Source organism: Talpa occidentalis, unplaced genomic scaffold (genome assembly GCF_014898055.3).
Source record: "Talpa occidentalis isolate TD23 unplaced genomic scaffold, MPIMG_talOcc4v2.1 talOcc4.3, whole genome shotgun sequence".
Classification (NCBI taxonomy): Eukaryota; Metazoa; Chordata; class Mammalia; order Eulipotyphla; family Talpidae; genus Talpa; species Talpa occidentalis.
The window spans coordinates 44686330-44700405 of record NW_023603184.1 but is presented as its reverse complement, the minus strand read 5'-3'; the positions used below and the strand labels follow the sequence as shown (position 1 = coordinate 44700405).

Sequence of the window (14076 nt, the reverse complement as noted above, 5' to 3'; positions counted from 1 at the left end):
AAAAGGAATGAAAAACTACATGATCATATCAACAGTTGCTGAGAAGTCATTTAATATGATTCAGCAAACATTTATGATGAAAATCCTTGAAAAACTTGGGATAAATGGAACATGTCTTAACATAATAACAGCCACAACTGACAAGCCCATAGCTAGTATAATTCTCAATGGTGAAAAACTGAAAGCTTTCCCACTAAGATCTGGTACCAGATAAGGATGTACACTGGACCAGTACTATTCAATATAGTATTAGAAGCAGTAGCTAGAGCAATTAGGAAAGAGAAAACTGGGAAAGAAGAAGTAAAATTATCGTTATTTGCAGTGAAATAATATGCATAGAGAACCCCAAAGATGCTACTGAAAAGCAAATTAAAACAATAAACCAGTTCAGCAAAGTGGAATCAACAGCATACAAAACCAACACAAAAAAGCCAGTTGCATTTTCATATTCAAACAATAAACTAGAAGGAGAAATTCAGAAAGCCACCCATTTATAATCTCACACACACAAAATTAGGTACTTCAGAATAAACTTAACAAAGGAGGCAAAGGCTCTGTACAAGGAAAATATAAAACATTGTTAAAAGAAATAGAAGAAAACACAGAAATGGAAAGACATCCCCTACTCACAAACAGGAAGAATCAACATCGTCAAAATGGTCATCCTAGCCAAAGCAATTTAGAGATTCAAAGCAATCCCAACTAAAATCCCAATGTCAATCTTCAAAGAAATAGAATATTACTGAAATTCATGCAGAATAGCAAAAATCTTTAATAACCAAAATTCTCCTGTCAAAAGGGGGAAGAAAGGATGTATTGCACTTGCAGGCTTCAAACTATACTAAAAAGCCATAATCATTACAACAGCATGATACTGAAACAAAAGCAAACACACAGATTAATGGAACAGAATTGAGAGCCTAGAAATAAAACCATACATTTATGGCAATTAATATATAATAAAGGAGTGAAGGATATAAACTGGAACAAGAAAAGTCTCTTCAATAAATGGTGCTGTGAAAACTGGACTACCACATGCAAGAAATGAAATTAGGCCATTATCTCATGCCATACATGAGAATCAACTCAAAATGGATGAAAGACTTAGATGTAAGACCTGACACCAAAAAATATATAGAAGAAAACAGGAAAAACACTCCATGCCATAAAATTCAGAAACATCTTTGAGGACTCATCAAAGGTAAGGTAACAAAGGAGACTATAAACTGGGACTACAAACTAAAAACCTTCTGTACAGTGAAAGAGACAGTAACCAAAACAGGGACACCCTACTGAATGAGAGAAAATATTTGCAGATCATACATCTGACAAGGGACTGATATCAAATATCTACAAAGAACTCACATAACTCAACAAAAAGAAAATAAATAACCCAAAGAAACAATGGGTAGGAGGGCTGCATAGGTACTTTTCCAAAGAAGACATACAGGTGGCAAACAGACACATGAAAAAATGTTCATCATCTCTTATCATCAGGGAAATGCAATCAAAACCACAGTGAGATACCACCTCACACCTGTGAGAATGGCACATATTAAAAAAACCTAAACCAGTAAGTGCTGGGGAGGATGTGGAGGAAAAGAAACTCTCTTACATTGTTGGTGGGGATGCAGACTGGTCCAGCCCCTATGGAAAGCAGTATGGAGGTTCCTCAAAAACACTAAAAAGGGATCTGCAAAAACTAAAAAACTCCTGCAATTCCACTCTAGGTATCTACCCAAAGGACACAAAAACCCTAATTCGAAAGGAAACCTGCACGCCCATGTTTACTGCAGTGCTATGTACAGTAGCTAATATATGGAAACAATCCGAATGCCCCCAAACAAATGACTGGATCATGAAGATGTGGCATATATACGTGATGAACAGTACTCATAAACTTAACCCATTTGCGCCAACATAGATGGAGCTGAAAGGGATTATATTAAGTGAAATAAGTAAGGAGGAGGAGGGTATATACCGGAAGGTTTCAATTATATATATGGGGAATATAGAGAAAGTAAACACAAGGTCAGACAAAGACAATCTTGAAAGTTAGCTATAGATCTGAGGCATCCAGGAGGGACGGGGAGTGTGATGGGAAGGGAGAAGAGCACACTGGACTATGACTAAGGCTACCACAAGGGAAGGTGGTGGGCTTTGAGCAAAGCAGAGAGGGAGGTCTAATGGAGGATTACTGGGGCTTTGTGTGTGGTAAAAACACAAAGATCGGTGTGGTAAAAACCAGTACAGCTGCAGAGGTGTAAACCTATACCCTGAACACATATAGGGTGATGTAAATTGACATGACCTCAATAAATACAACATGAAAAAATGGAAAACCTCCTGGGTTGATACAGAAGTTTTACCTATGATTAGAGGGAAGGTACAGGGGGTGGGAGGAGTAGGAGGGGGTTGCAGTCCATATAATTCAAAGGGAATTAAGGCATTTGATAGTATCATAGCATATGGTGTGCTACCATGGCACAGTAGGAGAGTGTGGGATTTAGAGACCATGTCTCCATCCCAGATCTGCCTTTGGACAAGTCAGTTCAGGTCTCTGAGCCTCACTTACTTCATCTGTGAATTGAGATAAAAAATTTTGAGAGGGGCGGAGCAACATGACGGCGAGGAGACGCTGCAAGTAAGATCTCCCATTAAAAAAAGTGAATAGGGAGGAAAAGCGGCAGGTCCCAGTGAGAACTGGGACACGGAAGATAAACGGGTGACTCCAGCAAACTGCCCGAAGAAGAAACTGGCCATAAAAGAGGACCAGAAGGGAGGGAAGCGCAGAACCCTGCTCCCCTCCCCCGCCCACAGAGGCGGCACTCTCCAACCCGCAGAGAGGAGGAAAACAACAAACCAAAACGGCCAACAAGAACAAACGACGCAGCAAGCGGGACTGTGAGTGGAAAGGAACTATTGCAGCCACCACACCCCGTGAACGGGAGCTGTGGAGAACCCTGCAGGATCCGCCGCGGCGGTGAGCGAACGGCTCCCGGCGCGCTTGAAAAGCAAACGCGGACCGGGATCCCGGCTGCCCAGGTCCCCGCGCCTGCGACCTAGGCTTGCGGGGAGACGCGCGGAGGCCCTCACTGGGGTGAAAGTCCCTCCCTAAGTGAGCAGGAACCAGGCGCCCAGGCACGGGAGCTGGGTGCAAAAGGCGCCATTCCCGCGCCACTGAACTGGGCTACAGCCCGCGTCCTGGACCTGAGGGCTTTGAACTGAGACCCGGGGCACGAAATTCTGGGCGTGGGTTCTCCACGACGGTGGGGCACAAGGCAGACACAGCACCCCAAAGCCGTTGAGGTTTACCCTACCATTCTCGCTCTCTGTTCCCTGTCTCACGGGGGTGGGGGGGTTGAAAAACAGCCCCCCAAGGACAATAGGAGAGATCTCTGGCGCCACCTAGCGACCAGAAAAAAAGTCACTAACACCCCATAGAGCAGGGAAATTTCTTAAGACTTCTTGAAAAGGGCAGAAGGCTTCTGGAGGACCCAGTGGCCAGCTGGGAAGTTAGCCCACGCCAGGCCCCTTCCAACCAGCAGTCGGAGCCCACAGAGGGAGCAGGCACCCACGTCCGGGGCAGACCGGGCACACAGAAGTGTGTGCCTGAGACCGGATGTACAGGGACTGCGTCCCGCTTCGCCAGTTTAGAAAAGGGACATTTCTTCAGTAAAGACTTCCTGAAACCGGCAGAAAGCCCCCCCCCCAGAAGCCAGAGATGGTTCCTGGAGGAGCCAGAGGGGAGCGGAGAAGTTCACCCAAGATGACGGCCAGTCCGAGCAACACAGTGTCCCAATGCATACGACAAATTAGAAAACAGACAGTAGGGAGTAGAAGAACCACACGCAACCTAACAACGCCTCAGGAAAGAAGCACACCACAAAAAGAAAACCACCCTCCAGATTGCAACGACAGTAACATGAAAGAACTTCTGAGCCTTCCAGAAAGAGAATTTAAAATTGCCCTGATTAAAAAAGTGGAGGAGTCATAAAGGAAAACAATGATCAGAAGAAGGAAATTGAGTCCCTAAAGAGGGAAAACAATGGTCAGAAGAATGAAATTGAGTCCCTAAAAAGGGAAAACAATGGTCAGAAGAATGAAATTGAGTCCCTAAAGAGGGAAGTAAAAGAAATGCAAGAGATCAAAGAATTAATGGAGGAACTAAAGAACTCTGGGAAAAGCAATGAAAGCAGAATAGATGAAATGGAAGAACGAATAAGTACTCTTGAAGACACAGAAATAAAAAGAACCAAAACAGAAAAGGAAAGAGAAGTACGAAGGAAAAAGAATGAAAAAAGACTTCGGGAACTCTCTGACTCCATGAGGAAAGGAAATATAAGAGTTATAGGAATTCCAGAAGGAGAGGAGAGAGATGTAGGAACAGAGAAAATATTCCAGGAGATAATTGAAGAGAACTTCCCAAATGCGAAGAAGGAGCTGAAAATTGATATACAAGAAGCAAGAAGAACACCAAACTTCCACGACGAAAGGAAAAACACAGCAAGACACATAATAGTAAAGCTCCCAAGAATCCAGGACAAGGAAAAAATAATGAAGCTGACAAGAGGGAAGAAACAGATAACATTCAAAGGAAAACCAATCAGGCTGACATCAGACTTCTCTGAAGAAACACTACGGGCAAGGAGAGAGTGGAGGGACATAGTCAACAGACTCCAAGAAAACAGATGCCAACCAAGAATACTCTATCCCGCAAAGCTCTCCTTCCTCTTTGAAGAAAGAATATGGACCTTCCCAGACAAAGAGAAACTCCGGAATTTCATTACGACTAAACCCCCACTCCAAAAAATACTACAAGGAATCCTAAAGCCAGAACCTCAGAGGGATGAATAACAACGAAAGAAGACCAAAAAAAAAAAAGTTATTAAAATAAATAAATAAAATCAAAGGAAAGACAAACACAATGGCAAATACAGATGCTAACATATCAGTATTAACTCTAAATGTAAATGGACTAAACTCTTCAATAAAAAGACACAGAGTTGCAGCCTGGATTAAGAAACAAAACCCAACCTTTTGCTGTCTCCAGGAAACACATTTAGCTACAAAAGATAAAAATAGGCTCAAAGTTAAAGGATGGAAAACAATCCTACAAGCAAATGGACCAAAAAAGAAAGCAGGAACAGCTATACTTATATCAGATAAAACAGACTTCAAACTCAAAAAAATAAAAAGAGACCCCAGTGGTCGCTACATTATGATCAAGGGGACAATACTTCAAGAAGAAATAACACTCATTAACATATACTCACCAAACGAAGGAGCACCAAAATATATCAGACAACTGTTGTCCTCTCTGAAAACAGACATCAGAGAAAACACATACGTAGTGGGAGACTTCAACACACCACTATCAACAATGGATAGATCAACAAGACAAAAAATAAGTAAAGAAACTAAAGCTCTAAATAAGGACCTAGAGCATTTGGGCTTAACAGACATCTATAGAACACTAAACCCAAAAAAAACGGAGTACACATTTTTCTCAAGCGCACATGGATCATTCTCCAAGATCGATCACATACTGGGGCACAAGATAAACATCAACAGATACACCAAGATTGAAATCATACCAACCATTTTTTCTGACCATGAAGGCATCAAACTAGAAATAAACCATAAAAAGAAGGCAAGGAACTATCCTACCTCATGGAGATTAAAAACCACACTACTGGAACACCACTGGACTAACGAGGAGATCAAAGAAGAAATTAAAAAATTCTTTGAATTGAACGACAAGGAGGACACCAATATCCTAAATGTATGGGATGCAGCAAAAGCAGTAATAAGAGGAAAATACATAGCAATAGAAGCTCACATCAAGAAACAAGAAAGAACTCAAAGAAACAACCTAATCTCGAAGCTCAGAGATCTAGAAAAAGAACAACAAAAAAACCCCAAAACCAGTAGAAGAAAAGAAATAATAAAAACCAAAGCAGAAATAAATGAATTTGAAATTAAAAAAACAATCCAAAAGATCAATGAAACCAAGAGCTGGTTCTTTGAAAAAATAAATAAAATAGACAAACCCCTAGCCAGGCTCACAAAGGAAAAAAGGGAGAAAGCACAAATAAACAGGATCATCAATGAAAGAGGAGAAATCACAACGGACACAGCAGAAATCAAAAGAATAATCAGTAACTACTATGAACAGTTATATGGAAACAAGTTCAACAATCTAGAGGAGATGGGACAAATTCCTACAACTCTACAATCACCCAAAGCTAGATAAAGAAGAAATAGAACACCTAAACAGACCAATTACAAGCAGCGAAATTGAAATGGTAATCAAAAACCTTCCCAAAAACAAAAGCCCAGGACCTGATGGATTTACAAATGAATTCTACCAAACATTCAGAGACGAATTAGTGCCTATCCTTCACAAACTCTTCCAAAAAATTGAGAAGGAAGGGACAATACCAAACACGTTCTATGAAGCCAACATTACACTAATACCAAAACCGAATAAGGACAACACAAAAAAGGAAAACTACAGGCCAATCTCCCTAATGAACACTGATGCAAAAATCCTCAATAAAATTTTAGCTATCACAATCCAACAATGTATCCATAAGAAAATTCACCACGACCAAGTAGGATTCATTCCAGGGACACAAGGATGGTTTAACATCCGAAAATCAATCAACGTTATCCAACACATCAACAAAAGAAATATAAAACCATATGATAATATCAATAGATGCTGAGAAAGCTTTCAACAAAGTGCAACACCCATTCATGATAAAAGCCCTTGAAATTCTTGGGATACAAGGAACATACCTCAACATCATAAAGGCCATCTATGAGAGGCCAACAGCCAGTATCATCCTCAATGGTGAAAAGCTGAAAGCAATTCCATTAAGATCTGGAACAAGACAAGGATGTCCACTCTCACCACTGCTTTTCAATATAATACTGGAAGTCCTAGCCAGAGCAATAAGACAAGAGAAAGACATCCAAGGAATCCAAATAGGAAAAGAAGAAGTCAAACTATCACTATTTGCAGATGATATGATAATATACATTGAGAACCCCAAAACTCCACAGAAAACTAATTCAACTTATCAATCAATTCAGTAAAGTGGCAGGATACAAAATCAACACGCAAAAGTCAGTAGCCTTCCTATACACAAACAATAAATCTGAAGAAGAAGAAATCAAAAAAACCATCCCTTTTATTATCGAAACAAAAAAAAATCAAATATTTGGAATAAATCTAACAAAAGAGGTAAAGGACCTATACAAAGAAAATTATAAAACACTGTTAAAAGAAATAGAAGAAGACACAAAGAAATGGAAAGACATCCCCTGCTCATGGATTGGAAGAATAAACATTATTAAAATGGCCATCCTACCAAAAGCAATATACCGATTGAATGCTATTCCAATCAAAATTTCAATGTCATTCTTCAAAGAAATAGAACAATTATTGATGAAATTCATATGGAATCACCAAAAACCCGAATAGCCAAAGCTCTACTGAAAAAAAAAAGAAGGGAATGGAGGCATCACACTCCCAGACTTCAAACTCTACTACAAAGCCATAATCATCAAAACTGCATGGTATTGGAACAAGAACAGACATACAGACCAATGGAATTGAATAGAAAATCCAGAAATAAACCCACAGATTTATGGTCAACTAATCTTTGACAAAGGAGCAAAAAGTATGCATTGGAGCAAAGAAAGTTTGTTCAATAAATGGTGCTGGGAAAACTGGGTTGCTACATGCAAAAGAATGAAGCTTGACCACTACCTCACACCATACACAAAAATCCACTCAAAATGGATTAAAGAACTAGACATAAGACCTGAAACCATAAAATACATAAAAGGAAATATAGGTGAAACACTACGTGATTTGCATATCAAAGACATCTTTACAGACACATCACCCAAAGCAGTGATAGTGAAGGCAAAGATAAACAGATGGGACTACATCAAATTAAAGAGCTTCTGCACAGCAAAAGAGACAATAACAAAAACAAAGAGAAACCCCACCAACTGGGAGAACATTTTTGCACCCAACACTAATGATAAAGGACTGATCACAAAAATCTGCAAAGAGCTGATGAAACTCAACAACAACAAAGAAAATACTCCAGTCAAAAAATGGGCAGAAGAGCTGAAAAGAAACTTCTCTGAAGAGGAAATGCAAATGGCCAACAGGCATATGAAAAAATGTTCAACATCACTTGTCATCAGGGAAATGCAAATCAAAACTACCATGAGATACCATCTTACACCAGTGAGAATGGCACATATTAAAAAAACTAGCAACAACAAATGTTGGCGAGGTTGTGGAGAAAAAGGAACTCTTGTGCACTGTTGGTGGGAGTGCAAACTGGTCCAACCACTATGGAGAGCTGTGTGGAGATTTCTGGACCTACTAAACATAGAGTTTCCATATGATCCAGCAATTCCACTCCTAGGTATTTACCCAAAGGACACAGAAACATCCATTCCAAAGAACACCTGCACCCCTATGTTTATAGCAGCACTATTTACAATAGCTAAGCTTTGGAAACAGCCCAAATGCCCAAAAATAGATGACTGGATCAAGAAGATGTGGTACATATATACCATGGAATATTACTCAGCATTCAAAAAAGATAAACACATGCAATTTGCAGCAACATGGATGGTGCTGGAAGGGATCATGCTCAGCGAAATAAGCCAAAAAGAAAAAGAAAAATACCGGATGGTCTCACTCATAGCAGGAATCTAGAAAACTTAAATAAGGGATCAGGAAAAAGAATAACTATAAGAAAGTGAAAATCAAAATCAACAAAAAACTATGAACCAGAGACACTTTTTGGGGGTGGGGGCTGGGAGGATTGGGGTCAGAATGGGGCATGTGCAGTTGTATGGGGGAATATAAAAATAAAATTTATTATTTAATAAAAAAATTAAAATAAAACAACTTTGAGATCAAAATATATATGTTGGGCCCCCCTGGTGGCGCAGCAGTTGAGTGCTGGGTTACGAAGCTGCCACAGCCTCTGCAGCACCGATGCGATCCCCGGCTGCTCCCCGGCCACTGGAGGAGGGTCCCACATGGCGCGCAGACCTCTCCTGCCGCCCGCTGCTCCCCTCAGCAGTGTACTTCGGTCCCTCTGCCTGCTCTGCTCCCCGCTCTGGCTCTGGTGAATTCTCTCACCGTCCCGCGCTTCTGACTGTACCCAATGCTTGTATAAATAAATAAATAAATAAATAAATAAATAAATAAATAAATAAATAAATAAAATCTTTAAAATATATATATATATATGTTGTCCTTGTTTTCACAAGTATTAAATTATACACAAAAAAGAAGTAAGCAAGGTCCCCAACAAACAGTATAGTGTATATTCTACTAAATATGTGCTGAATGAATATAGGTGGTAGACAGAAGTGTAATATTAAAAGAGGTGAGAGGGCTTGATTCTGAGAAGGAGGCAGGATGCTAAAGAAGGAAGGTTATAAGCTTTGGCATCAGACAAAAACAAATTGAAGTTATAGCTTTTCTCTTAACTACAGTGAACTTCAGGTTCCTCATCTGCAAGAAGGTTGATAACAAAAATAATCACTTTGTGGACTTACTGAAAGGTTTGAAGAATGTAATTAAAGCCCTAGTATACTACGATGAATTATATTTTAGTTACTGGTACACTTCCTCTTGCTTTCATTCATACCCAGGCTTAACAAGGCTACCCACCCCAAAAGCAGCACTCAACTTCTGGATCTCCACATGAAGGGGAAAGACTGTTCTTTCTAAAAACAACAGCCTTGATTGAGTCCAAAACTTGCTTGGTTCGTGTGTGTGTGTGTGTGTGTGTGTGAGTGTGTAAATGCATCTCGTTCAGAGGGAGCTCTGTCAACATCAGGTCTCTGTCTGTATATATTTGTGCATACAGTTTGTAAAGTGCTTTTTGATTTTTTCCAGACAAAAGATAAACTCATTTAATTTAAAATCATCAGATGGATTGCATTAAATGGAGGGAGAAGCAAAAACGTACACAATATAGTCATTTGTTAAATTAAAACACAATTATTTCTCCTGTTACTTAATTACAAACAGACATAAATACTCTGGATTCTGACATCTCACATCTTAAATTCTGGATCTGCATTTCAACATGTAACGAAGGGAGGGTTGTATTCCAATTTGTGCGTTAAGCAAACCCGAGAGTTACTATTGCATATTGGGACCATAATGACTTCACTAAAACAAGACCTAAACTTTTAATTAACCTGCCAAGACAAATTACAACTCATAGCTCACAGGTAATGATCACAGACAGATGAGACTCAATGCTGGAGACTCTTGGGAAGAAGAAGGGATTATAGCAACCTCAGAATCAGTCTGTTTTTGTATTAAAGAAGAAAAAGGTATTCATTAAACAATCACTGTAGCTTGAAGGAAGACAGACGAGTCAAAAAGGCAGTCAGAGAAGGTGGCAGGAGGAAAAGGATGGGAGAGAATATTAACCACCTCCATTAGGGAGTGCCAGGTGCTGGCTCGCTCTGATGGTCACCATGGGGACAGCAAAATACTATTCCTATTCATTCTCTGGAGAAAGAAAATGGGGCTGAGAGAGGTGACATGACTGACTACAGTCATCAAAGGACATGGGACAGGAGGGACGGGAAAGCAGTGCTCACAAGGCATCTGTTTTCAAAACTTCCTTAGCAGACCACCAGAATCGGGATGGCCTGGGCTCCGGGTCAGCCATCTGAGTCATCATTTCTTGGGAAAAGGCCCAGACATCTGAATTTTAGGATTCCTCTGTGCAACGTTTGAGACTGCTCATGAGATACTACAAGGCCTCGAAATTCAAAAGTGGGCCTGCAAATACATGGTTGGTGTTACCAGGCGCTGCTTTGAAATATAGACTCAAGGGATCTGCCCAGACTAACTGAAGTAGAACTGCACTTTAACAAGATGCCAGGTGGCTCCTAAAACTCTGGGAAGCACCGTATAGATTATCTGCGCTAAGGACACCTCAGGGTTAAGGGAGGTAAAGAGAGGTTTCATCATTTAGGTGAGAAAAGGCGAACCAGAGGACACGCAAAGCCCTCTCCTTAATTATGACAAAACAGGTTAGCGAGCTCTGACAAGCCAAAAGTTGGCAAAGCTACCTAATTGTATCTACATCTTATTTCTCTAAGATGCCTATCCTAATTAAAAGTAGCTTTCTCTGGGGCTTGTATCAATATCCTTTCATGTTTATATTCAGTTATTAAAAATGAAGAATTCTGATTGTGCCAGATCTTCATTCTAAGGAAGCATGGAACTCTGGGACTTCATGAGCCACGCCCATGAGAAGGTGGGCTGGGAGACCATGAAGTTATAACGCAGGCACCACTAAGGACTCCACAACCATGTCCCTAAATTGAAGCCATTGTGTCTGAAAGAGAAAAGACATAGGCTCTGGAGTCTGGCAGACCCCACCGAGTGATGGCCTGGTTGATGGTGAGGACCAGAACTGGCTGCCCAGTGATGGGGTGGGGCTGCCCCACTGTCTTCCAGGTCACCAGTCACTACTGAGCTGCAGCTGCACATTCTAGCATCTTGAGAAACGCAGAGCTGGCAAGCTGGTGTGCAGGGACGAACTGAGCATACTTCTATTCCACCTCAAGAGAAGGTGTTGGGAGAGAAATCTTTGGCAGCTGCCAAGACTGTGGCTGCTGATGTCCTGCCAATAGAAGCCTGCACAGAGGATGGCCACATGCTCATCCTTTGTCAACCTAGCAATGCTGTGCGGCAGGGAATGGCGGAGTTCGGAGAGGCAGAGGAGACTGTCCAATTCCCCGTGCAACAGGCACTTAGAAAACTAGTAAATAAGGGCATCCTCCCCAAACAAGGACAGCATCAAATCACATTTGCTACATCAGAAGGCTGAGGGCCCCTGCCCCATTTTGTCAAGAGTGAACACTGAGGCCACATTTATGGCAGAGGTTTATAAATCATACTCTGTGTTTAATGGAAGGGACTCTGTACCTGGACCCTAAGGGCAAATTAGAGGAAATGGTCTGAAAATGGCTACTGGTGTTAAAAGGAAGAACCGGAATCTTGCAAGAGTTTTAGGAACCATAGTCCGATTCAGCGGTCTTTCTTCAACTCTATTTTCAATGATAGAGAAAACTTCCAGGGAAGGACTGAGCTAGAGGATCTTGAGGTGAACTCGAAGCCACACAGAGCATTTCACTGAAGCAGAAACCCCCTTCCCAAGTGTTCTGGTTAGTGGAGTTTTGTTTTTCTGTTTATTTTCTTGTAGGGGATTTTATCTCCAGGCTGCATCACAGTGCTTTCTAATATAAACTCTGAAAAAATGTGTTCTGACCTGAATCACTGAGACCACCAAGTCTTACAGCACACTGTGGCCATCTAAGCAGAGACAAATTACATGGAATGTGTGGGGAATAAAGAGACATTCTCTGGAACAGGAAGCCAGGGAGCAGACTCTCACAGTCCCTGCTCCAGAGGGACAGCACATACTCAGTGAAATGTCCAGCTCTGTCTCCATCAGAGACCAGGATTTCTCCATTCTCAACAAAACCACAACTTCACATACATCGTTCACCCAGGTTTTGCATGGCTATGCCCACTCTCTTTAGCTTCTTTTCTTATCTCCCAAGGGTGTTCACTCCAAAAGCAAAAATTAAATAGAAAAAAAAATCCCCACCCAAACCCACTAAATCACACATACACAAAAGCAAAAATCCAAGTAAGAAACCAGTGAGTGAAGCAAGCGAAACTATAGAGACAAATATAGATGGAGAGAGAGAGACAAGAAAAGAAATGTTTACTGCTCAATCCAGTTCTTGTCTCGTTGACAGCTCCACCCCTTGGTCTTTAAATGTAGCTGCTGGTTTCCACACCGTGCCAAACAGAGCACCAGAAGGGCAGTGGGCATCAGGCTCCGACGGCTTTTCCGACCCCTCCTGCTATTGCCCCCACTCAGTTCCCTGCTTTTCACTCCCATGGCTTGTCCAGAATGCCCAGGTGGGATGCACTCTGAGGGGCATCCACAACCCTGGGCAAGACATATTCCTTGTCAGTTCCAACCCTAGGATCTCCAATGGGCCGCCCAGGGCCTCCCACTCAAGAGACAATATCCACAGATCCCAGGGGCAAAGCTTCCTTACCAATGGCAGTGGTGAGAAAAGAAACCACTTCGGACTCCTTCCCGTCATTATAAAAGGCCAGGTGCCAGATTCCTGAATCCAAATACTGGATGAAGCCTGTCTCGTGGCTAGAAGGGGAACGACCCCCCGAGACTGGCGCTGGGGTCCCTCCAGGCTCCGTGCCTCCTGGGAGCAGCAGCCTCCTTCCATCCAGCAGCTCCACAAAGTCAAACTAAAGAAGAGAGTGGGCACAGTTAACAGGTGGGTTGGCCTCACCATGGCACCAGACTCCTTCTTTGGGCTTCCCCTGGGAGAACACAAGGAAACACAGCCTGAGACCAGCCAACAGGCAAAAGCCACAGGAAGGTTGATCAATCAACTCCAAATTCTCCCAGGTGCCACTTTTTCATCTTCTTAAAAGTCAAATGATTCTCCTAAGAGTGCAGCAACATGATTGGTTTATTCTTTCAAATTGTTTTGTTTTAATTTTGGTCTATGGGTGGTGAGTCCTCTACTGGCTGGGTTAGTGCCAGGACAACTATGCTTTTCCAAAGGGAGGCACACAATCAAAAAACCCAGCCACAATCAAAAAGTCACACATGTGACAATGGGAATCCCCAAGGACTAGATTGGGATCTCAGCACTGGATGTGCCTTAAACGTGAGTCATGTGCAAATGAAAATCTGATATGTCTTCCTTCCTCTTTCTGTGATCCTTGAGAAACACTCTAGATTCAGGGGATAGTTTGAGGGAAACTAAATTGGTTTAGCTCAAAATTCTATCAGTAATTACATGTTGTGTCAAATACAACTGCTGATTGATCTGTGCTAACTTAAGACTCAAGAGAAGTCAGTCACACGGTGTGATGAACACAGCTAGGTGGTGAGTCCTACTGGTTTGCTAGCAAGCAATTTGAGTACTCATCTGTCCATCCATCCTTAT

At 41.7% G+C, this 14076-nt stretch overlaps 1 protein-coding gene across 1 annotated transcript in view; it reads right to left on the bottom strand.

Annotated features, from left to right (window-relative positions):
• The window catches only part of LOC119255050 (teneurin-4-like), a 62215-nt gene that overhangs the window by 45760 nt on the left and 2379 nt on the right, over positions 1-14076 (bottom strand). The window contains exon 2 of the mRNA XM_037522062.2: positions 13156-13366. Within this exon, the coding sequence (XP_037377959.1) occupies positions 13156-13366 (211 nt within the window). The remainder of the gene's footprint in view (positions 1-13155; positions 13367-14076) is intronic.